Source organism: Ranitomeya imitator, chromosome 3 (genome assembly GCF_032444005.1).
Source record: "Ranitomeya imitator isolate aRanImi1 chromosome 3, aRanImi1.pri, whole genome shotgun sequence".
Taxonomy (NCBI): domain Eukaryota; kingdom Metazoa; phylum Chordata; class Amphibia; order Anura; family Dendrobatidae; genus Ranitomeya; species Ranitomeya imitator.
The window spans coordinates 798,291,150-798,317,295 of NC_091284.1; the positions used below are offsets into that span (position 1 = coordinate 798,291,150).

At 43.2% G+C, this 26,146-nt stretch overlaps 1 protein-coding gene across 1 annotated transcript in view; it reads right to left on the reverse strand.

Annotated features, from left to right (window-relative positions):
* Nucleotides 1-26,146, reverse strand: part of PDGFD (platelet derived growth factor D) — a 302,085-nt gene that overhangs the window by 15,941 nt on the left and 259,998 nt on the right. Inside the window, exons 5-6 of the mRNA XM_069759213.1 lie at nucleotides 8,458-8,656; nucleotides 2,696-2,910 (exon numbers count right to left, since the gene is read on the reverse strand). Of these exons, the coding sequence (XP_069615314.1) occupies nucleotides 2,696-2,910; nucleotides 8,458-8,656 (414 nt within the window). The remainder of the gene's footprint in view (nucleotides 1-2,695; nucleotides 2,911-8,457; nucleotides 8,657-26,146) is intronic.

Here is a 26,146-nt window from a genome sequence, read left to right on the forward strand (position 1 = left end):
CAGGTACAGATATGTATTTTGGAGGAACAGGTAGGGACCTGTTCACACTGGAGGTGCATGTACAGATATGTATTTTGGAGGAACAGGTAGGGACCTGTTCACACTGGAGGTGCAGGAACAGATATGAAATATGAAGGAACAGGTAGGGACCTGTTCACACAGGAGGTGCAGGAAAGGAAACAAGCAGAAAGGAATGAGGTATGAAGAAACAGGTAGGGACCTGTTCACACAGGAGAGGAGTGCAAGACTGCAGATAGGAGTGGAAAAGCAGCAAGAGATAGCGTAGCAACAAAAGCTGAACAGAGCCACAAAGAATGTGGAGAGAAGCTGCAGCAAGAGATACTGCAGAAGCTAAGCAGAGTGGAACCGCAAGGATTGCAGAGAGGAACTGCAGCAAGAGGTTTCTGCAGCAACGAGAGCGGAGCAGAGTAGAACCGCAGGAGTGCGGAGCAGCAGCAAAGCCACCAAGATACAGAGCAGGCAGAGCCGCAAGAGTGCGGAGTGTAAGCAGACTGAGAACACAAGGAAAGACACAGCAGAGAAGGAAGCCACAGACAAGAAGACCGAGATAAGACTAAGTACAGACAAGGCAATGGAACAAGACACAGGGACAAAGACACAGGGACCAGGATATTCTGCCTCCTGGAGGGCGGACAACAAGATCAAGGCAATAGCACAGAGAAAAGCCTCCAGAGAAGGAGTAACTCAGAGCAAGGCCAGGCAAACTCAGCAGCTAAACACTAACTGAGCTAACACATTGCACAGGCCCAGACCACAGGGTGGAGCTGCACTATATACAGGAGGCCTCTTGATAATTGGTCAGGAACTGATTAGACAGATGCACCTGATTCCTATAAGAACCAGAGAGTTCAGGCGCCGACCCCTATACACATAGCCATGAGGCATGCAGAGAGCAGAGACACAGAACATGGAGCTGGCATGAAACAGAAACCACATCATGACCTGGAGCAGTGGGTAAGATAGTGTGAGAGATGTGAGGCCATGACGTGATGCCAGCAGAGTTGTTACACCCATCTATACTCCTCAGTTGCCCACGATTTTGGCAGAGGAAGTACGCAAGTCCACATTGCACTGATCCAGCTGCCATGGAGTACCAATGTACTGGACCAGATTTCTGTGAATCTTTTTGTTTGAATGTACAAAACAGCAATTCTCTAAGCTCATAGTAATCAAATCAAAGTAGATCAACTATGATTTCATCAGAATTGAGCTTAGATGATAACTCACAACCATGCAGCCGCTGGTGACGCAGCTATCAGAGAAGATTTCTGGTGGATTTGGATGTGGACAGAATTCTGCAGCTTTTTCTGTACTATGATGCATAGAAGATGCAAAAGTTAACCCTTGCTTAATCAGGGAGTGAAATGTAATACCCCTGATGAAGCAAGGGTGAAACGTACGTCGGGGCTCCTGGACCACATCTCATATGAGTTTTCAGCATAATGTAGGTTGTCTTTCTGCACATTTGATGAATAGGCAGCCAGATCTGCATCATGCAGCACATAGATTACGCTAAACTTGGGGTTTGCTATCTTTCATGTAACTTATTCAAACAATTTTCAGATTGTCTTTCAAGATTAATGACATGTGACTAATAAGGCTTGCACTTATGTGGTCCACCATTGTGTTACTCTGTTTAATTGCACATGTTTTTAAATTGATGTTTTTCAATAAAAATTAAATTTTAGAGATTTCAAACATCCAATGGTATTCTTTGTTGTTAGCATATAAGATGATGCAACAAAATGATGCCTTCCATGAGGAATACGCAGGGGAGAAAATCATAGTTAAAGGATTTGTCTGACTTTTTGAAAATGCAGGGAATGTTGCAAAATAATACAAGAAGCTAAACTCATCGGCTCTGACCTCCATGATGTCCCGTTACAGACACATGACCTCTAAAGCCAGTAACAGGTCTTATCCAAAAGATGACTCCAAAAAGGGACATCGTCATCTCCTGTCCAGTAGATAACATCAGAGCGGCCAATAGTGGAGCCACAGGAGTTTGAACCATTGGGTGTGGCCTCTTTTATTTTTTTTAAACCCTGATCTTCTTAAAGTTGATTTTGAAATATAAATCAATAAAAAAATTTGAAAGCAAATTTGAAGGTAGTAAAAAAAAATAAAAAAAAATATAGTTATCTAACCAATACTTCTCAGCCAACCAGCAATGCCTTCTGTCTCGTGCCACCCATAGTTGGCAACCATTATGACCTCAGAATTTGGTTATTAGGGCCAGTGCAGATGACTATTTTCTTCTTCTGAGAAAAACGGTCTGATTATTCTAATCAGACTCTGATTTTTCAGATGTGGGAATTAAAAAAAAAAAAATTCTCCATCTTCCCCATTCTGTCTGTCCATGAAAATTGGACCCACAGACCTGGATAGCCAAGTGCCAATCGGACATGTGCACTGCCTCATTGAATAACTTTGGTCTGATTGCAATCTGATGTTTTGGTGGATCACGCTCGGACAAAAAAACTACTGCATGAGCCCTGATAGTAAATCAATTCCATTGGAGTATATTGCAAAAATATTCACATACAACCACCAGAATTTCAAGTTAGCATTGCAGGCAGATGGGGCGTTAGAGTTCATCAAACAATATCAAATATAGATGACCATTTCTACTATTTTTACAGCTTCCATCTTTTGACCTGATGGATATGATTACCTCGTGATATTTTTTCACGGTCTTTCCTGAAGTGCATATACAAGATTTGGAGAATGGACTCCCACAGCCACAGCTTCCTCCGCATCGTTTAACAAGGAGGCACCGTGGAAAAAACACGGCATTAGTGATCTTCAGCTCTTCCCGAAGATTGACTGTGAAGTTCCTTGGAGTGCAGCTGTATCTCTTGACATCATCATTTAGCTTGTCCAGGTTCACTGCAAAAGTATATTCATGCAATTAGACTTTTTTTTTTAATTTATTTTCAGTAACACATGATATAATCCCGACACCGTAAATTACCATGAAATGGTTCTCGGCTGTTCAAGAAATTATACATATGCACATTGCATTAGCATTGGGGGAGGAGGGCATCGTGCCACTTGGCATCGGTTTCCCATAACAGTCACTGTGTCATGTTTTATGAGTAATGGAAAACCTCTATGAGTGCCAGGGACACACTAATGTTTAATGATGTGATTGGCGCTGTTTGTGTACGTTGAGGCTAATATTGGTCCTAGTCATGTTTTATGTTTGCGTTGTATCATTTACCTAATGGGGTAGTCGTCCAGTGCTTTGCGCAGCATCTGTGCGTCATCATTGTGCACGTGTGTGTCATCATTGTGCACGTGTGAAGAGAAGTACATTGCTAAGGAGAGTAAAACCAATCCCAAACTGTTCTTCAACTACCGTATTTTCCGATGTATAAGATGACATTTTAACCCCTGAAAATCTTCTCAAAAGTCAGGGATGGTCTTATACACCAGGTATCGTCTTATACGGTGGGTGCGGAGCTCTGCGCATATGGTGCGGGGAGCAGTCACGATGATGACCGGGAAGGTGTAAGTGAATCAAGCCCTTGTATCCTATTACCTCCTTCTTTCACTCATCTGGCCCGCCCTTCTCTGCCGCTCAAATCTTGCGGGGATGGAAGTGAAGCCGCTCCTTCTTTCACCCATCTGACCCGCTCCTCTCCGCCTTTCAAATTTAGCGGGAATGGAAGTTGAAGAGGCGCAGGCGCGCATGTGCCGCTACACTTCCATCATCGCGAGATTTGAGAGGCAGAGTAGGCCGGGTCAGATGGGTGAAAGAGAAGGAGCGGCTTCACTTCCATCCCCGCAAGATTTGAAAGGCAGAGAAGGGCGGGCCAGACAAGTGAAAGAGAAGGAGCGACTTCATTTCCATCCTCCAGAGACTTGAGAGGCAGAGAAGGGTGGGCTAGATGGGTGAAAGAGAAGGAGGTAATAGAATACAAGGGTGGGCTTGATTCACTTACACCTTCCCAGTGAGGCACCTCATCATCAGGACCGCTCCCCCGCACCATATGCGGCGACCGCAGAGCTCAGCACAGTATAAGACGACACCCGGCATATAAGATGACACCCGACTAATACGGCGATTATATACCAAACTCTAAATTTTAAATGGAAAAGTTGGGGGTTGTCTTATATGCCCAGTCTTCTTATATGATAATATATATAATAAGATCTATCAATAGTAAAAGAATCATAATTGAAAGTGTAGACCCCTTAAAAAATTGTGAGGAAAGAATGGTTGTAGATGATGAGGAAAAAGCTAACATATTAAACACCTTCTTCTCCACGGTTGTTATGAACTGGTGATTTAGAACCACAATGGACCTGGTGGTTAAGAGCACTGAAAATGACCTGATAGTTACTAATAACATAGGACGAGCTCTGAGACATGGGAACTCTGCTGACCGCAATCCCTAATCCTATCACACCACACTAGAGGTAGCCGTGGAGCGCTCCTGACCAGACCTAGGCGCCTCGGGCACAGCCTGAGAAACTAGCTAGCCCTGAAGATAGAAAAATAAGCCTACCTTGCCTCAGAGAAATTCCCCAAAGGAAAAGGCAGCCCCCCACATATCATGACTGTGAGTAAAGATGAAAATACAAACACAGAGATGAAATAGATTTTAGCAAAGTGAGGCCCGACTTACTGAATAGACCGAGGATAGGAAAGATAGCTTTGCGGTCAGCACAAAAACCTACAAACAACCACGCAGAGGGCGCAAAAAGACCCTCCGCACCGACTAACGGTACGGAGGTGCTCCCTCTGCGTCCCAGAGCTTCCAGCAAGCAAAACAAACCAATATAGCAAGCTGGACAGAAAAAATAGCAAACAAAAGTAACACAAGCAGAACTTAGCTTATGCAGGGCAGACAGGCCACAAGAACGATCCAGGAGAGAGCAAGACCAATACTGGAACATTGATTGGAGGCCAGAAACAAAGAACTAGGTGGAGTTAAATAGAGCAGCACCTAACGACTTAACCTCGTCACCTGAGGAAGGAAACTCAGAAGCCGCAGCCCCACTCACATCCACCAAAGGAAGCTCATGGACAGAACCAGCCGAAGTACCACTCATGACCACAGGAGGGAGCCTGACCACAGAATTCACAACAACGGTATTCACGGTGGAAAATGAAATGCTAGGTGAAATGCCGAGAGACAAAGAAAACCCTATATTAAGGGTCACCAATCTAACCCAAGAAGAGGTGCGAAACCGGCTAAATAAGATTAAAATATATAAATCTCCGGGTCCGGATGGCATACACCCACGAGTACTAAGAGAACCAAGTAATGTAATAGATAAACCATTATTTCTTATTTTTAGTGACTCTATAGCGACAGGGTCTGTTCCATAGGACTGGCGCATAGCAAATGTGGTACCAATATTCAAAAAGGGCTCTAAAAGTGAACCTGGAAATTATAGGCCAGTAAGTCTAACCTCTATTGTTGGTAAAATATTTGAAGGGTTTCTGAGGGATGTTATTCTGGATTATCTCAATGAGAATAACTGTTTAACTCCATATCAGCATGGGTTTATGAGAAATCGCTCCTATCAAACCAATCTAATCAGTTTTTATGAAGAGGTAAGCTATAGGCTGGACCACGGTGAGTCATTGGACGTGGTATATCTCGATTTTTCCAAAGCGTTTGATACCGTGCCACACAAGAAGTTGGTATACAAAATGAGAATGCTTGGTCTGGGGGAAAATGTGTGTAAATGGGTAAGTAACTGGCTTAGTGATAGAAAGCAGAGGGTGGATATAAATGGTATAGTCTCTAACTGGGTCGCTGTGACCAGTGGGCTACCACAGGGGTCCGTGTTGGGACCTATTCTCTTCAAAATATTTACTAACGATCTGGTAGAAGGTTTAAACAGTAAAATATTGGTATTTGCAGATGATACAAAACTATGTAAAGCAGTCAATACGAGAGAAGATAGTATTCTGCTACAGATGGATCTGGATAAGTTGGAAATGTGGGCCGAGAGGCGGAAGATGCGGTTTAACAATGATAAATGTAAGGTTATACACATGGGAAGAAGGAATCAATATCACCATTACACACTGAACGGGAAACCACTGGTAAATCTGACAGGGAGAAGGACTTGGGGATCCTAGTTAATGATAAACTTACCTGGAGCAGCCAGTGCCAGGCAGCAGCTGCCAAGGCAAACAGGATCATAGGGTGTATTAAAAGAGGCCTGGATACACATGATGAGAGCATTATACTGCCTCTGTACAAATCCCTGGTTAGACTGCACATGAAGTACTGTGTACAGTTTTGGGCACCGGTGCTCAGGAAGGATATAATGGAACTAGAGCGAGTACAAAGGAGGGCAACAAAATTAATAAAGGGGATGGGAGAACTACAATACCCAGATAGATTAGCAAAATTAGGATTATTTAGTCTACAAAAAAGACGACTGAGGGGCGATCTATTAACCATGTATAAGTATATGGGGACAATACAAATATCTCGCTGAGGATCTGTTTATACCAAGGAAGGTGACGGGCACAAGGGGGCATTCTTTGCATCTGGAGGAGAGAAGGTTTTTCCACCAAGAGGATTCTTTACTGTTAGGGCGGTGAGATCTGGAATTACTTGTCTGAAGAGGTGGTGATGGCGAACTCAGTCGAGGGGTTCAAGAGAGGCCTGGATGTCTTCCTGGAGTGTAACAATATTGTATCTTACAGTTATTAGGTTCTGTAGAAGGACGTAGATCTGGGGATTTATTCTGACAGAATATAGGCTGAACTGGATGGACAAATGTCTTTTTTCGGCCTTACTAACTATGTTACTATGTTATCATTGTGCACGTGTGCAGCATGCTTTTCATCCGTGGTACGTTAAAAAAAGGGACATGTCTGCGGGTTTTTCACATAGACACACGGTCCGTGTGAAAAACTTCACATGTGTGCACCGCTATTGAATACAATGTGTGTGCCCATATGTGCGGTCCTTAAAAAATGGACCTCATACGGACATAAAAAACGGACATGTGAAGGGGGACAGCTGTATTTTCTATCTAGATTAACTGGTCAGTGACTGTGTACCAGTGCAAATGACCTACTAATCAGCCAGGGGAGGGCGCTGCAAGGTGGTAAGTACAACTTTGAGGCTGAGAAGCTGTAAGTGCATCTCCATGCCCCAATGCACTTCCTAACACAAGTTCAATACATGATATCTCGTTGCTGGAGCAGTGCTCTGGGGTCATAAAGGAATCAAATGACTTACCTTTTAAGGGGCTACATGTTTCTGACAGGTTCCCTTTTAATGGGTGACTGTGAGGCCAAACTGACAGTATAAATTAACCACATAAACTTATTGGGAATATAGCTCCAATTGCAATTGCACCTTTAGTGATCTGATTGCTTCATCCATTCTGCAGAAACTGAAGTTTAATTAAATATACTAATTATGATGATTAATGAACCCTTGGTGTGACCTAGTGGCTCAGACATTGCTTGTTCCAGGCAAGTTAGCGCAGTTGATCACCTGTGAGGCAGGGCATGAAAAATAAAGGGTGGTACAATGAAGTAGTGAGTCCCTTAGCTACATCTAAGGGGGCTCCATGCCCACTATTTAGCATGGTTGACGAAACTTTAACACATGCTGCCAGGTTTCCTCACAGATGACAAATGATCACTGGAGGTTAAGTTCCCTCTCAGAGGAAGGTTCTGCAAATCAAATCATCAAGAACCGCTGAAGGCAGCATCTTTTCCAATTGCTCACAGTAGCACCAGCAACAAGCAGCCCGGTGTCTCAGCATTCAGCACCATTCCTGCAGGCTAAAGCTTCTAGTTGATAAGATTACTTGTTGTGTGCAGAGTCAGCAATATTCTTTCCCTGATCTCCCTCCTTCACTGTGCACATTCCCAGTCACTGTAATCTTGCTGAGTATCATAGGCCACTTCCAAGTGACATCACCCTTCTGATCTTGCTGTAGAGCGCAGGCTGAGCCTTCAAAGCGCCGACAGTAAATCTCTCTACTCTATACTATGAACAGACTGTAGCAGAAAGTCAGAATCTGGAGGTCACTTCACCACATGTGACAGCTGAGGAACAGAATTTCAATAGCAATTAAATTATGTTTCTTCATTTCTAATACTTTAATATTCTGAGATCCCAGAAAACCCCTTTAAGTCCCATGTCAAGCGTGTGAGGTTGTCGGAGTCACACCTCCCGTCTCACCATTGGTTCTGACTGCAGCTCTCCCTCCTTCCTGCAGCTGTGCCTCGTAAATTCAAGCGGAAGCCCTTCACAAGCTCCTCAAGAACTCACTGAATGGAGAGTATATTGCCATTACAGCAATGCATTAAATGGCAATGTAGATTGCTTAAAACCCAAGAGCTTTATATTGAAGATAATATTGTCAAAACAGCTACTAAGTGTCCTCCTTGATTCGCTTTCTCGTCTTTTTATTGAATCGTGTTTATCAATTCTCTTTTACCTTTTGATTTTCTTTCTTGAAATGTTCTTCCACGAAATTGAGATGTATCGGTGTATAGATTTTCCAAGTCCTCTTGCCATGTGTCAGGATTGAAGTGTTTAAGTACCTCTTCAACAGTGTCAAACATAGCGATAGTCTGGTCAAGAGCCTCCGCGGTGAGTGTGGAGTCTGTGACTGATGGCGAATGATAGGAGACCCCCTAAAAATAGGAGAAAGTCAGCGATAACGTTTCATAAATTTAAAAGAAAAGAAAAAAAGAAAATGTTTAGCTTTTGGCTTAATTTTTCGGTATCTTTGGGCACATTGTACATCATGTGGGCTGAAACTTGGGCTGAAAGGTGGCAGATGAGGTTTAACAATGATAAATGTAAGGTTATACACATGGGAAGAAGGAATCAATATCACCATTACACACTGAACGGGAAACCACTGGGTAAATCTGACAGGGAGAAGGACTTGGGGATCCTAGTTAATAATAAACTTACCTGGAGCAGCCAGTGCCAGGCAGCAGCTGCCAAGGCAAACAGGATCATGGGGTGCATTAATAATAATAATTTTATTTATATAGCGCCAACATATTCCGCAGCGCTTTACAAATTATAGAGGGGACTTGTACAGACAATAGACATTACAGCATAACAGAAATACAGTTCAAAACAGATACCAGGAGGAGTGAGGGCCCTGCTCGCAAGCTTACAAACTATGGGGAAAAGGGGAGACACGAGAGGTGGATGGTAACAATTGCTTTAGTTATTCGGACCAGCTATAGTGTAAGGCTCAGGTGTTCATGTAAAGCTGCATGAACCAGTTACCTGCCTAAGTATGTAGCAGTACAGACACAGAGGGCTAATACTGCATAAAGTGTATGAGAACATGATGCGAGGAACCTTTTTTTTTTTTTTTTATTATAAATAGGCCACACAGGGATCGTTAGGTTAATGCATTGAGGCGGTAGGCCAGTCTGAACAAATGAGTTTTTAGGGCACGCTTAAAACTGTGGGGATTGGGGATTAATCGTATTAACCTAGGTAGTGCATTCCAAAGAATCGGCGCAGCACGTGTAAAGTCTTGGAGACGGGAGTGGGAGGTTCTGATTATTGAGGATGCTAACCTGAGGTCATTAGCGGAGCGGAGGGCACGGGTAGGGTGGTAGACTGATACCAGGGAGGAGATGTAGGGTGGTGCTGAGCCATGGAGTGCTTTGTGGATGAGGGTAGTAGTTTTGTACTGGATTACATTAAAAGAGGTCTGGATACACATGATGAGAGCATTATACTGCCTCTGTACAAATCGCTAGTTAGACCGCACATGGAGTACTGTGTCCAGTTTTGGGCACCGGTGCTCAGGAAGGATATCATGGAACTAGAGAGAGTACAAAGGAGGGCAACAAAATTAATAAAGGGGATGGGAGAACTACAATACCCAGATAGATTAGCGAAATTAGGATTATTTAGTCTAGAAAAAAGACGACTGAGGGGCGATCTAATAACCATGTATAAGTATATAAGGGGACAATACAAATATCTCGCTGAGGATCTGTTTATACCAAGGAAGGTGACGGGCACAAGGGGGCATTCTTTGCGTCTGGAGGAGAAAAGGTTTTTCCACCAACATAGAAGAGGATTCTTTACTGTTAGGGCAGTGAGAATCTGGAATTGCTTGCCTGAGGAGGTGGTGATGGCGAACTCAGTCGAGGGGTTCAAGAGAGGCCTGGATGTCTTCCTGGAGCAGAACAATATTGTATCATACAATTATTAGGTTCTGTAGAAGGACGTAAATCTGGGGATTTATTATGATGGAATATAGGCTGAACTGGATGGACAAATGTCTTTTTTCGGCCTTACTAACTATGTTACTATGTTACTATGAATGGCATAACCATAGAACATCTGGGGCACTCTCTAAAGAGCAGGATGCATCAGAGGGCTATGTCTGACCTTGGGAAATGTAACGTTTCAAACCACAAGATGGAAAAATGTTTACATTGCATGCACAATACATATATGTACAAGAAAAAAAGGAATATTTATGTATATATATATATCTATATCTATAGTAAGATTTCTCTTACTGTGTGTATTGGGGGACACTCGCTTAGCACGGGATTCATGTACACGGGCACGGGTTTTTTCCAAACAAAACAGTTCACATGGTTTATTATGGCATCATAAACCACAGAAATATGCACAGCAAGCACACAGTCTCTACATCATAGTTTACGGCTTTGAAACACGGTTACTAAACACGCCGAACCTCTGTTCAGTTATCGTGGGTGACCGGATGCCATACAGTTCACTAATGTCCCTGGAGCACATCAGGCACCAAGATACGACATTATGGTTGCAGCAACTAAACACGCTGTCCTCCTTTCACCAGTTGCCGTGGGTTACCACACAGTTCATAGAACCTCACAAGCACCAACAGTCTATTGATGTACCTTACGGGAGCTCCTGCTCCACCGGCTGACTCCTTGTCAGTCCACTCTTCTGGGTAAGCTGCCTCACAGGGATCACCAACTTGCCTGTGTGGCACACATTAGTCAGTCCAGACCCACCGAAAGACGGTAGCTTCCCCAACACAGACCATACAGGTCCTCAGTGTCACTGTGCGTTCCTCAGGGATCTGGTCCTACTCCCAGGACCTCCCAACACCAGCATGTGCTTTTCAGGAAGCCTACTCCCAGGTCTTCCAACACAGGAACATACACAGGACATGTGACCCACACCCAGGTCACATTATATATCCTTAACCGCTCCCCTGGGTGGGAATGTGGGTGTGTGGCTAGTTTGTCCCACCCATCTCACATAACTAGCCCTGCCAAACCTCCCATGACTATTACACAACATGCAACATACTTGTGTGACTATAGGTCCCAGAACACCACATCACTTCAGGCTGGCAGCGCAGAGTCTTCTCCTCTGTGACACACATATCGTCCATTCATCACAATGCCGGACTTTGTCTTATGACCACAGCCATGCATGCAACTGCCATGCACTCTCATGGCCTCAATACACCTCTGTGTGCACACTGGGGAGACCATGCAGCTCTGTGTATGTATATATATAAATATATATATATATATATATATATATATATATATATATATATATATATATATATATATATATATACACTAGATGGTGGCCCGAATAGAATATGTATGTACATAGCAGCCACATACTATATAGCACAGGCCACTTAGTATATAGGAGCCATGTAGTATATAGCATACAAATAGTACGTGGCCTGTGCTATATAGTATGTGGCTGCTATATACATACATATTGTAGAATACCCGATGCGTTGTATATAACGCAGCCCACACAGTATCCAACACAGGCCACGTAGTATATAGCAGCCATGTAGTATATAACTGCCACGTAGTATATAGCAGCCATGTAGTATATAGTACTGTCCATGTAGTATGTAGCAGCCATGTAGTATATAGTACTGCCCACGTAGTATGAAGACACAAAAGAGAATAGTAAAACCAAAAACACTCAGTTTGAAAAAATGTTGCAGTAATCCGCAAGTGCTAGTAAAAGATGTAAAAAACAGGGTATTTGGTTGATACGTGTTTTGCAAAAAATGTATACTAAGCTGCTCTACCAATCTTCACGGTATACCCTTATCAGAGCAGTCCTAACTAATGTATGCAATCCCTATCTGATGTATTTAAAAACCTGATCATCTGTATATAACCTGTGTGAACAGGGTTCAGAGAGGAAAAATCCATGTGTGCATACAGGGTAGAACAGCTTTTGTGCAGATAGCCCAAGAGGAGTGGTGGAACTCCCCAGTCTTGTAGACACAAGAGAACAATTATGGAAACAGGAACACATGGGCTACTTGCACAGTGAACAAGTCTGTATGATCATGTTCACACACCACCAAGAAACCTGAAGACACAAAAGAGAATAGTAAAACCAAAAACACTCAGTTTGAAAAAATGTTGCAGTAATCCGCAAGTGCTAGTAAAAGATGTAAAAAACAGGGTATTTGGTTGATACGTTTTTTGCAAAAAATGTATGTATACTAGTCTAGTATACTAGTCTAGTATACTATACTAGACTCTTGTGTCTACAAGACTGGGGAGTTCCACCACTCCTCTTGGGCTATCTGCACAAAAGCTGTTCTACCCTGTATGCACACATGGATTTTTCCTCTCTGAACCCTGTTCACACAGGTTATATACAGATGATCAGGTTTTTAAATACATCAGATAGGGATTGCATACATTAGTTAGGACTGCTCTGATAAGGGTATACCGTGAAGATTGGTAGAGCAGCTTAGTATACATTTTTTGCAAAAAACGTATCAACCAAATACCCTGTTTTTTACATCTTTTACTAGCACTTGCGGATTACTGCAACATTTTTTCAAACTGAGTGTTTTTGGTTTTACTATTCTCTTTTGTGTCTTCAGGTTTCTTGGTGGTGTGTGAACATGATCATACAGACTTGTTCACTGTGCAAGTAGCCCATGTGTTCCTGTTCCTGTTCCTGTGCCCACGTAGTATATAGCAGCCATGTAGTATATAGTACTGCCCACGTAGTATATAGCAGCCAGGTAGTATATAGTACTGTCCACGTAGTATATAGCAGCCATGTAGTATATAGTACTGCCCACATAGTTTATAGCAGCCATGTAGTATATAGTACTTTCCACGTAGCATATAGCAGCTATGTAGTATATAGTACTGCCCACGTAGTATATAGCAGCCAGGTAGTATATAGTACTGCCCACGTAGTATATAGCAGCCAGGTAGTATATAGTACTGTCCACGTAGTATATAGCAGCCATGTAGTATATAGTACTGCCCACGTAGTATATAGCAGCCATGTAGTATATAGTACTGTCCACGTAGTTTATAGCAGCCATGTAGTATATAGTACTTTCCACGTAGTATATAGCAGCCATGTAGTATATAGTACAGCCCACGTAGTATATAGCAGCCATGTAGTATATAGTACTGTCCACGTAGTATATAGCAGCCATGTAGTATATAGTACTGCCCACGTAGTATATAGCAGCCATGTAGTATATAGTACTGTCCACGTAGTATATAGCAGCCATGTAGTATATAGTACTGTTCACGTAGTATATAGCAGCCATGTAGTATATAGTACTACCCACGTAGTATATAGCAGCCATGTAGTATATAGTACTACCCACGTAGTATATTGCAGCCATGTAGTATATAGTACTACCCACATAGTATATAGCAGCCATGTAGTATATAGTACTGCCCACTTAGTATATTGCAGCCATGTAGTATATAGTACTGCCCACATAGTATATAGCAGCCATGTAGCCCACGCAGTATTTAGCAGTGTGGGCACATATCCCTGTTAAAAAAAAAAAAAACAGAATTAAAATAAAAAATAGTTACATACTCACCCCCTGGGATCCAACAGCGCTGTGGCGATTGGCGCGAGGCTGCCGCCATCTTCCGTTCCCAGGATGCATTGCAAAATTACCCAGAAGACTTAGCGGTCTCGCGAGACCGCTAAGTCTTCTGGGTAATTTCGCAATTCATCGCTGGGAACGGAAGATGACAGCAGGCGCGAGCGGCTCGGCGGAGTACGGAGGGTGAGTATAGCAGGTTTTTTGTTTTTTTTAATTATTTTTAACATTACATTTCTTTCCTATTGATGCCGCATAGGCAGCATCAATAGTAAAAAGTTGGGGACACACAGGGTTAATAGCGGCGGTAATGGAGTGCGTTACCCACGGCATAACCCTATGTGAGCGGTGACTGGAGGGGAGTATGCGGGCGCCGGGCAGTGACTGCGGGGAGGAAGGAGCGGCCATTTTTTTCCGGACTTCCATGACAGACAGAGGCCGCGACCAATGAATATTTGTGACAGACAGAAAGACACAGACAGAAGGACAGAAAGACGGAAGTGACCCTTAGACAATTATATAGTAGATGTCCCCACATAGCCCCCTATGTACAGTTTAAGCCCCATATAGCCTCCTGCATACAGTATGATCCCCACATAGCCCCATATGTAGTTTGATCCCCATATAGCCTCTTATAATAATAATAATCTTTATTTATATAGCGCCAACATATTCTGCAGCGCTTTACAGTTTAACAGATTAAAGCGAAATAAGATGACCCTGCTCATGAGAGCTTACAATCTACAATGAGGTGGGGGAGACACAAAGCACAGGTGTGTATTTACAATGATGTATTTACAACGATGGTACAGCCATCTTCAGGGGGTGGGGGATAGATGGGGATAGTGAATGGGCTACACACACAAACACAAAATGACTGATTAGTGAACGTGGTAGGCCGCTCTGAACAAATGTGTTTTGAGCGAGCGCCTAAAACTATGCAAATTGTGGATGGTCCTAATATCTTGGGGTAGAGCATTCCAGAGGATTGGCACAGCACGGGAGAAGTCTTGGAGTCGGGAGTGGGAGGTACGGATTAGTGCAGAGGTTAGTCGAAAGTCATTTGCAGAGCGCAGCGGTCGGTTAGGCCGATAGACAGAAATGAGGGAGGAGATGTAAGGGGGTGCCGCACTGTGGAGAGCTTTGTGGTTGAGAACAAGTACTTTGAATTGTATCCTGTAATGAATGGTCAGCCAGTGTAACGACTGGTGAAGAGTGGACGCATCCGAGTAATGATTAGCCAGATGGACGACCCTGGCTGCCGCATTAAGGATGGACTGGAGAGGGGAAAATCGTGTGAGGGGGAGGCCAATTAATAGAGCGTTACAGTAGTCCAGGCGGGAGTGGATCAGGGTGACAGTGAGGGTTTTTGTTGTTTCCATGGTGAGAAAGGGCGGATTCTAAAGATGTTCTTTAGGTGTAAGCGGCACAAGTGGGCAAGAGATTGTATATGGGAGGTGAAGGAAAAATCAGAGTCAAACATAACACCCAGACAGCGCGCCTGCTGCCGGAGAGTTATTATGGTGTCACCGGCAGAGAGGGAAATGTCAGATTTAGGGAGGTTAGTAGATGACGGGAGCAGAAGAAGTTCAGTTTTGGAGAGGTTGAGTTTCAGATAGAGAGCGGATATGATGTTGGAGACTGCAGACAGTCAGTGGCGTTCTGTAGTACAGCGGGGGTAAGGTCAGGGGATGACATGTATAGTTGTGTGTCATCAGCGTAAAGATGGTACTGAAAGCCAAATCTGCTGATGGTCTGTCCAATTGGGGCCGTGTAGAGGGAGAAGAGAAGGGGGCCAAGGACTGAGCCCTGAGGTAGCCGACAGTGAGAGGAAGAGGAGATGAAGTGGAGTCAGAGAACAGAACACTGAAGGAGCGATCAGAAAGATAGGAGGAGAACCAGGAGAGAGCAGTGTCCTTAATGCCTAGTGACTGGAGCCTAGAGAGTAAGAGAGGGTGGTCAACAGTGTCGAAAGCTGCAGAAAGGTCGAGAAGAATGAGCAGAGATTTACGTTTTGCTGTCAGAAGGTCATTGGTCACTTTGATGAGTGCAGTTTCTGTCGAATGTAGGGGGTGGAAACCAGACTGTGAAGGGTCTAGGAGGGAGTGAGTGGAAAGGTAACGGGTAAGGCGGGAGTAGACTAGGCGCTCCAGGAGTTTTGAGATGAAGGGGAGATTGGAGACCGGTCTGCAGTTGTTTGTGCAGGATGGGTCAAGGGTGGGTTTTTTTTAGTAATGGAGTAATGATAGAGTGTTTGAAGGAGGAGGGAAAAATATCAGAGGAAAGGGAGAGATTAAAAATTGTAGTTAGGTGAGTTGTGATGGCTGGAGAGAGAGACTGGAGGAGGTGTGAGGGAATGGGGTTGGTGGTGCATGTAGTCGGGCGAGAAGAGGAGAGGAGCTTGGAGACTTCTTCTTCTGTGATGGGATTGAATGTGGAGAGTGAGCCAGGGGAAATGCAGGGACGGATGGGAGTCACTGAACTTGGTGATTGGGAGTGGATTTCCTGATGGATATTGTCTATTTTCTCTATAAAGTGGTTAGGCCAGGTCATCAGCACAAATGTCTATGATAGGGGCTTGTGCTTTTGGCCTGGGGAGGGAGTGAAAGGTGTCAAAAAGTCTATTGGGGTTGTTGGATAGTGAGGAGATCAGGGTGGTGAAGTAGGTCTGTTTGGCGAGGTGAAGGGAAGAGTTATAGGTCCTTAACATAAATTTGAAGTGTATGAAGTCTTCTGGTGTGCGTGTTTTTCTTCATAAGCGTTCAGCACTCCTAGAGCATCACTGGAGAAATCGGGTTTGCGATGTGAGCCAGGGCTGTTTCACTCTGTGTTTGGAGGTTCTGAGGGTGAGGGGAGCTACTTGGTCAAGGGTGCTTCTAAGAGTGTCATTGAAGTGATGTACCGCCAGATCAGGACAGGAAAAAGAGGAGATTGGGGACAATGATGAGTGTAGGGAGTCTGAAAGTGTATGAGGGTTAATGGCATGTAGATTTCTGAATGTATGGTAGGTAGGAGTCTGCTGGGGTGGGCGAGAATTTGTGAGTGTGAAGGAGAGAATGTTGTGGTCAGAGAGGGGAAGCGGTGAGTTATCTAGGTAGGAGATTGAACAGAGCCAGGCGAAGACCAGGTCCAGGGTGTTACCGTCTTTGTGTGTTTGAGAGGTTGAGAGCTGTGAGACGCCTAGAGAAGTGGTTAGTGAAAGAAGCTGGGATGCAGATATTATATACAGAATGAACCCGATATAGAACTCCTATATATATATATAGTATGAGCCTCATATAGCCTATTATAGATAGCATAAGCCCCCCTACACACAGTATGAGCTCCACATATACATACAAATACCCCATACACACTGCTGTCTCCAATGTTCTGACTCTCGACAGTGTACTGCTGCCGTAATCGTGTCTGCTGTTTCACACACTGATTTGTGGAAGATGTAGCTGTCCTCCACCATTGTATTCACCACGGTCTGTATCCAGAGGCTGCAGATAGCGGTGACAGCAGGTGGCGGATGGACGGCGGGTGGGGAAGGCAGATGGTGCTCTTTGACCACTGTTTCAGCTCTTTGGCTGTCTTGGTTCACGAGCCACATTTTGCCCAGGTCTTTTGTACAGGAAAGAGAGAAAAAGAGGAGCAGAGCAGAGAGAATCTCTCTGACCATAAGAGCTTACGCTCTACAGGAGAGAGAGGACCCCATAACCATATGACCTTACACTCTACAGGAAAGAGAGAGGGAAAGACAGGGCCTCGCTCACCATAAGAGTGTACACTCTACAGAAGAGAGACTTGCCCAGTGACTTTGGAGATGGAGAACGTGTTCCACTTGGAGCTGCTGATCTGTGATGTCCCATGTACTGACCACCACTGTACAAGGTATGGAGAGACCCACACAGCCAAGCAAAAAGACATTTACCTGCTCTCTGATGCTTCAGCAGTGTGGGAATGGTGTCTGAAATTTTTTCAGGAAATTCAACTCAGATTCAAAAATGTACCATTAAAAGTTTAATGTACCAATATCTGAATGTAGTCCATGTGGCAATTTCATTCAATTAGCTTGCAAATTTAGATTTTGCTCTAAAAATAGCCCTCAGCAATAAAAAGGAACCTCTAGGATAACACTTAATTGCTTAATTCTGGAGACTGTATCTAAGAAATACTGATGTCTCAGATGACTTTATGAGAAGCCACGTTTAGGATAATACGTTAATCAAATATTAATTTACTTGTTTCCGCTAAACTGCTGTGATATCAAAGAGCACTAGTAAAAAATCCTCACCTAAAGTTCTTTGACAAGTAAAATTGCTATGACACACCCCTGCTTTACTTCACTCCTCCCCCAAGGAACCTCTGCTTTTACCCTGTCTCCCATTAAGGGTTGTACAGGGTTGCTTTCCTTAAGATACAGTGCCAACTTGTCAATGGGTTGTGTCAGATATTGCAGCTCATTTCTACTGAATAAATTAGGTATAGATGCAATAAAGCACACAATTTGTGGACAAGTATGGCAAAGTTTTTGGAAGAAAGTAGCAACTTTTGTAATCCCATTCAATTCCTTTCCTATTCCGCAATCCTTGCATCTATTACGACTTCCTTCCAAATCGCCTTCCTTCATTTTCTCTGCAGCTCTGGGGATCACCATGAATAAATTATGCTTCTCATATGTAACTACTCCATATTTTTATTTCTTCACTTGTAATTATTTTGGAGGAACATAGTGACCAGGCACAAATTACCTAACGAAGGAACGGAGCCGACATCAGTGTTAGAAATGGCAAAGGTACAGGCGGCAATTAATTGGCCTATTCTCCATTCACCGGCTTGGCCGCTATTTATCCCATTCAATGTGTTTACTTGCTGAGCTTCCAGGAGGTATCATTCCAGGTATTAAATTGTTTATGAGATATAAATCAAAAAAAGTGCAATTAGCGAGTATGTTGGTCGAGCGGAGCAAAGCGGCTAAGATTAACTCATAAAAGAGAGCCACAGGCTATTTCACATGACAGCATGCAGGACAGCTGTGATCCCGCCAATACATCTGTCCACGCACTCACTGCCAAACTAGCTAATGTACATGACAGAAATAGTCTGGCAGTTTGACATCAACCTCTGCTTGGGATTGTTTTCTAAATTGTGTGGTTCTTCCATCTCAGGCTAAATTCCCAAAAAGAATATTTCTTCCAGTGCTGCGACTCGGTAATGATCTACAGTATATCACATAGCAAGTCATCAAGAATGCCGCAAGGAGCAATAGAAGCAAATCGGTGAATCTTGTTGTTTTGTAAGAAACTAGAGAAAAGTGATGTTAATAAAATAGAATATAACACTATATATATCATTATGGCTTTTTATTTTTACTAAATACTTATTATATATACACTTTCCTTACATTCCTCAAATATATATACTGTATATGCAGTGGGGAGAAAAAGTATTTATTCAGCCACCAATTGTGCAAGTTCTCCCACTTAAAAAGTTGAGAAAGGCCTGTAATTGACATCATAGGTAGACCACAACTATGGGAGTCAAAATGAGAAAACAAATCCAGAAAATCACCTTGTCTGATTTGGCAAGATTTATTTTGCAAATTATGGTGGAAAATGAGAATTTGGTCACCTAAAAACATGCAAGATTTCTGGTTCTCACAGACCTGTAACTTCTTCTTTAAGAGGCTCCTCTGTCCTCCACTCCTTACCTGTAGTAATGGCACATGTTTAAACTTGTTATCAGTATAAAAAGACACCTGTCCACAACTCAAACAGTCACACTCCAAACTCCACTATGGTGAAGACCAAAGAGCTGTTGAAGGATACCAGAAACAAAATTGTAGCCCTGCCATTACAGGCCTCTCTCATGTTTTTAAGTGGGAGAACTTGCACAGTTGGTGGCTGACTAAATACTTTTTCGCCCCACTGTACATAAAAAAAACCTACACATAAACAGAAATTTTACCATGTTTTTGGAAATTGCAGCAAAAAAAAACAAAAAAAACACACATCCTAAATGTATTTTGGTAAATGGTTTAAAGTGTACTTTTGATCAATGGTTTCATGTTTAGCTGGACACATTACGTAATAATGGCTGCAGAGCGAAATAAAATGTTTTTTTTTTTTAGTAGGTTTTTTATTTATTTCACCTCTCCATTGTGTGGAGATATTAGCAATCTAAGTTTTGGTGTAAGAGGCACAAGGAGGTGTGTTAGGTGTCAGGTTCCTGCTGCTGCACAGGGGGAATCTCGAGCCATGTCCGCTGCGGTCTCCCATTCTTCTCCAGCCACAATGGAACCTGCTCAGCGGAGACGTTGGTCCCAGCGCCTGGCTCGGACAGATACTGCATGTTTGGTTACTGCTGCCCTTCCAGGTCCAGCCATTATAACCAGTACTGTTCGGCGGCGAGCAGGTGCTCCTGGAACCAAGTCCTGCTTTTCCCCTCCTGAGCATGCCCAAGGGAAGACCTCTCATTGGAGGTCGGGGGTCACACGCTCAGGTCCTGTAGCAGCTCCTATCGGTCCACTAGGAAGGTCCTGAACTGCTACAGCTATAAAAGTTTCTCATGGCCCCACAGCCATGCGCTAGTATCATTTGTGTTTGCCAGTTGCCAGTGGATACTCTGCCACACTGTATATAAGTGGTGTGAGTCTGTTTAGCTTTGGGGCTGTACACTCAGGCAGGCAGCTAGCGTCAGTGGGGGCAATTAGCCTTGGCTTAGCTTCTGGTTCCTTCATGTGTGCGATTAGCACAGAAGAGTTCCAGAGCAAGCACAACTTTTAGTTAGGGTTTTAGTCCTTGTGTATAGCGTGACTCTGTGAGGCAACAGAGCTCACTTTCATTTCACACGGGGTGAAGTTTAACCCACGTGTGAGCTCATTGTCCATCCGCCATTACTTGCAGCAGGTATCTCTGCACGGTGGACCCCAGGCTGCGAACGCACCTCGTATCTACCACCCTATTAGTTGGTGCGTTCCGCTAGCCCTAACAGAGGTGTCCGTAAATATGAATGTTTGCTGTCTTTGTAATGCTATTGTAAATAATTCATGCTGTGCATATTTATGGTACCTGTTGTGTAAATGCTATGTATGATTACTGTTATAGTTGTAGGTAAAGCGTAGTACCACTAGTTGGGGGTGGAGAGTATGCTTAACCTGTATATAGTTAAAGTAGGAGGGGCTAACACCAATAACCTGAGGAACATCTGGGATTTTAATCAGTTGGGCGGGAGTGCGTAACGTTAAAGATAAGAGCCCAGTCATACAGTATTCTGGGTCAGAGCCTCATCAGTGAGAAACACCAGGAGAAGTGCTGACTGTGCAGAATAAGTGGATCTGCAGTTGCCAGAAGAAGACTAAGTAGTACGGGCAGGTTACTCAGAATGTGGCGGCTTGTTACGTGGGTGGATGTTCTTGAGACCAGGGCAAAACGGTTTAGAGGTTCCAGTACTGGAGCAGGACTGAGCAGAGATGATGCTGAGAGACCAGAGAGCACGGTCCGTCCTGGAAGAGAGCTTAGTGACAGAAGGAATGATAGGGACAGAGGAGAAATTGTCCAATGTTAACCCTGATGCAGATGCTGGAGAGAATACGTATGCACTGTTTACCAGAAGCAGTAAAGTTAATAGTTCAAGAGTTGAAATGGATTGTGACTCTGTTTATTCTTCATCGTCTGAAGAGTTTGTGCAGTGCAGGAAGTCCTGAGGGGGAGCTGGAGAACATGACAGGTAACGGAACGGAGACCTGTGATTAACTCCTTAGGTCCCAATACGTAGATTGCTAGTATCTCCACAATGGAGACGTAAAACAAAAAACAAACTAAAAAGTTTTATTCTGCAGCTGCTGTTACATCGTGTGTCCAGCTTAACGTGAAAAGTCTAGTTAAAGATGTTCTTTAAAGGCTACAGGATCATGTATGCCCCTCCCCACTGACCACCACACTGAGGAATGAAGTGGTGGTCAAACATGGTTGACACTTTTCCAATATGCTCCATAGAGAGCTCGACTTTTTTCATTGGTCACATCAAGATTGAATAGAGCATTAGTGTGCATGCTTGTCCATCACTCTAATCTTCTCCGCATGGTGATCAACATTAACAGAAATAAACTCGTGAAATAGATCACTCTGTGTGTAATGACTCTATAAATGTACCGTATATAATTTATGAGTTTCACTTTTTGTATTGAAGAACTGAAATAAATTACTGTAACTTTTTGATGATGTTCTCATTTTGTGAGAAGCACATATATATATATATATATAAATCAACTATATAAAGCTGAATGTGTGTGTGTGTGTGTGTGTGTTTGTGTATGTCCAGGATTGGCATCTGCACCGTCGCAGCTACAGCCACAAAATTTTGCACAGTCACACGTCTGGACCCCGAGAGCGTCATAGGCTATGTTGTGAGGTGAAATTTTAACCCCGCACGTTCCAATTCACCAAACAATTTTGCCCCTATCTACATAATGGGGAAAAAAAGTGAAAGGAAAAGTGTTGGAGGCGTCGCAGCTACAGCTACAAAATTTTGCACAGTCACACGTCTGGACCCTGAGAGCATCATAGGCTATGTTGTGAGGTGAAATTTTAACCCTGTGCTTTCCAATTCACCAAACAATTTTGCCCCTATCTACATAATGGGGAAAAAGTGAAAGGAAAAGTGTTGGAGGCGTCGCAGCTACAGCCACAAAATTTTGCACAGTCACACGTCTGGACCCCGTGAGCGTCATAGGCTATGTTGTGAGGTGAAATTTTAACCCCGCGCTTTCCAATTCACCAAACAATTTTGCTCCTATCTACATAATGCGCAAAAAATGAAAGGAAAAGTGTAGGAGGCAAATTGACAGCTGCCAGATGTGAAAAAGGGGGACTTAAAGAATGAGAGCGATGGCGCCAAAGAGTATATACCGTACAGTTGCTAAGGTGGGGCCCTGACATGGGATACTCACCACACACGGGGATATGAACACACACACAAAATGTGCCACACACTACCACATGCTTGAACACAAATTACCCTCAGCAAACATTTCACCACACATACACCAACCTCGCCACATAAAAGTTGAAACACAAAAGTCGCCACTCAAAACTCGCCACGCGCAGAATTCGCCACATGCAAAAACTAGGCTCTTGCAAAACTCGCCACAAGTGCAAAACTCACCTCATGGAAAACTCGCCACACGCAAAACTTGCACACGTGGAAAAATTGCCACATGCACAAAAGTTGCAACACATGCAAAAGTTGCCTCACACAAAACTTTCACATACTCAAAAGGCACCACACATAAAACTCGCCATGTGCAAAACTCGCCATGCGCAAAACTTGCTGCACACAACTTGCTACACTAACCTGTCACATGCAACTCGACACACAAAAAGTTGCTACACGCATGTTGCCACACAAAACTCATCTCACAAAAGTCGCTACATGCATGTCGCCACACGCAACTCAACACACACAACTTGACAAACGAAACTCGCCCTAAAACACACACAAGTCTGGTATTATCCTTCAAAAATAAAAATCTGATTAATAAGCAGACAAACTACAACAAATGTACCATATAGGAAATACGGCAGCTGTCAGTCACATGACCTGTCTATTATGTGTATGTGTGAGCTAATATATACTGCCAGGGGGAGGGCTTCCTGTTGGCTGGGGATTTATCAGGCTGCCAATTTAGCTTACAAATACTGAGGTAAAAATACTGAGCAAATAACGTGTGAACGAGGTCTAATACAGGAGGAGATGACACACAGGTATATACTATATACAGGGGAGATGTCACACAGATATATACTATATACAGGAAAGATGACACACAGATATACTATATAGAGGAGGAGATGACATACAGGTATATACTATATACAGGAGGAGATGACACACAGGTATATACTATATACAGGAGCAGATGACCTACAGGTATATACTATATACAGGAGGAGATGACATACAGGTATATGCTATATATAGAAGATGACATGCAGGTATATACTATATACAGGAGGAGATGACACACAGATATATACTATATACTGGGGAGATGACACACAGGTATATACTATATACAGGAGGAGATGACATACATGTATATACTATATATAGAAGGAGATGACATACAGGTATATACTATATATAACAGGAGATGACATACAGGTATATACTATATACAGGGGAGATGACACACAGCAGGTATATACTATATACAGAGGAGATGACATACAGGTATATACTATATACAGGAGATGACATACAGGTGTATAATATATAAGGGAGATGACAAACATGTATATACTGAGGTGAAAATGAGAGGTGTGAGGTGAAAATGAAAAGGTGTGAGTACAAAATGAGAGGAGTGAGGGAAAATAGTGGAGTGATCAGAAAATGACAGATGTGAGGTAGAAATGACAAGTGTTAGGGGGGAATGAGAGGAGTGAGGGAGAAAATGAGAGGTGTGAGGGAGAAAATGAGAGATGTGAGGGGGAAAATGAAAGATGCGATTGGGAAAATGAGAGGCGTGATGGGAGAATAAGAGACGTGAGGTGCTATAACTAACCACAGATATTTACTATGCCCAGGCAACGCCGGGCTCTTCAGCTAGTATATATATATATATATATATATATATATATATATATATATATATATATATATATATATATATATATATATATATATATATATATATATATAATAAAGCTGAATGTGTGTGTATGTGTGTGTGTGTATGTATGTCCGGGATTGGCATCTGCACCGTCGCAGCTACAGCCACGAAATTTTGCACAGTCACACGTCTGGACCCTGAGAGCGTCATAGGCTATGTTGTGAGGCGAAATATTAACCCTGTGCTTTCCAATTCACCAAACAATTTTGCCCCTATCTACATAATGGGGAAAAAAGTGAAAGGAAAAGTGTTGGAGGCGTCGCAGCTACAGCCACAAAATTTTGCACAGTCACACGTCTGGACCCTGAGAGTGTCATAGGCTATGTTGTGAGGCGAAATATTAACCCCGTGCTTTCCAATTCACGAAACAATTTTGCCCCTATCTATATAATGGGGAAAAAAGTGAAAGGAAAGGTGTTGGAGGCGTCGCAGCTACAGCCACAAAATTTTGCATAGTCACACGTCTGGACCCTGAGAGCGTCATAGGCTATGTTGTGAGGTGAAATTTTAACCCTGTGCTTTCCAGTTCACCAACAATTTTGCCCCTATCTACATAATGGGAAAAAATGAAAGGAAAAGTGTAGGAGGCAAATTGACAGCTGCCAGATGTGAACAAGGGGGACTTAAAGAATGAGAGCGATGGCGCCAAAGAGTATATACCGTACAGTTGCTAAGGTGGGGCCCTGACATGGGATACTCACCACACACGGGGATATGAACACACACACAAAATGCGCCACACACTACCACGTGCTTGAACATATATTACCCTCAGCACACATTTCACCACAAATACACCAACCTCGCCACATAAAAGTTGAAACACAAAAGTCGCCACTCAAAACTCGCCACGCGCAGAACTCGCCACATGCAAAAACTAGGCTCTTGCAAAACTCGCCACAAGTGCAAAACTCACCTCATGGAAAACTCGCCACACGCAAAACTTGCACACGTGGAAAAATTGCCACATGCACAAAAGTTGCAACACATGCAAAAGTTGCCTGACACAAAACTTGCACATACTCAAAAGGCACCACACATAAACTCGCCACGCGCAAAACTCGCCATGCGCAAAACTTGCTGCACACAACTTGCTACACTAACCTGTCACATGCAACTCGACACACAAAAAGTTGCTACACGCATGTCGCCACACAAAACTCATCTCACAAACGTCGCTACATGCACGTCGCCACACGCAACTCAACACACACAACTTGACACACGAAACTCAACCTAAAACACACACAAGTCTGGTATTATCCTTCAAAAATAAAAATCTGATTAATAAACAGACAAAATACAAGAGCAACAAATGTACCATATAGGAAATATGCCAGCTGTCAGTCACATGACCTGTCTATTATGTGTATGTGTGAGCTAATATATACTGCCAGGGGGAGGGCTTCCTGTTGGCTGGGGATTTTTCAGGCTGCCAATTTAGCTTACAAATACTAAGGTAAAAATACTGACCAAATAATGTGTGAACGAGGTCTAATACAGGAGGAGATGACATACAGGTATATACTATATACAGGGGAGATAACACACAGGTATATACTATATACAGGAGAGATGACACACAGGTATATACTATATAGAGGAGGAGATGACATACAGGTA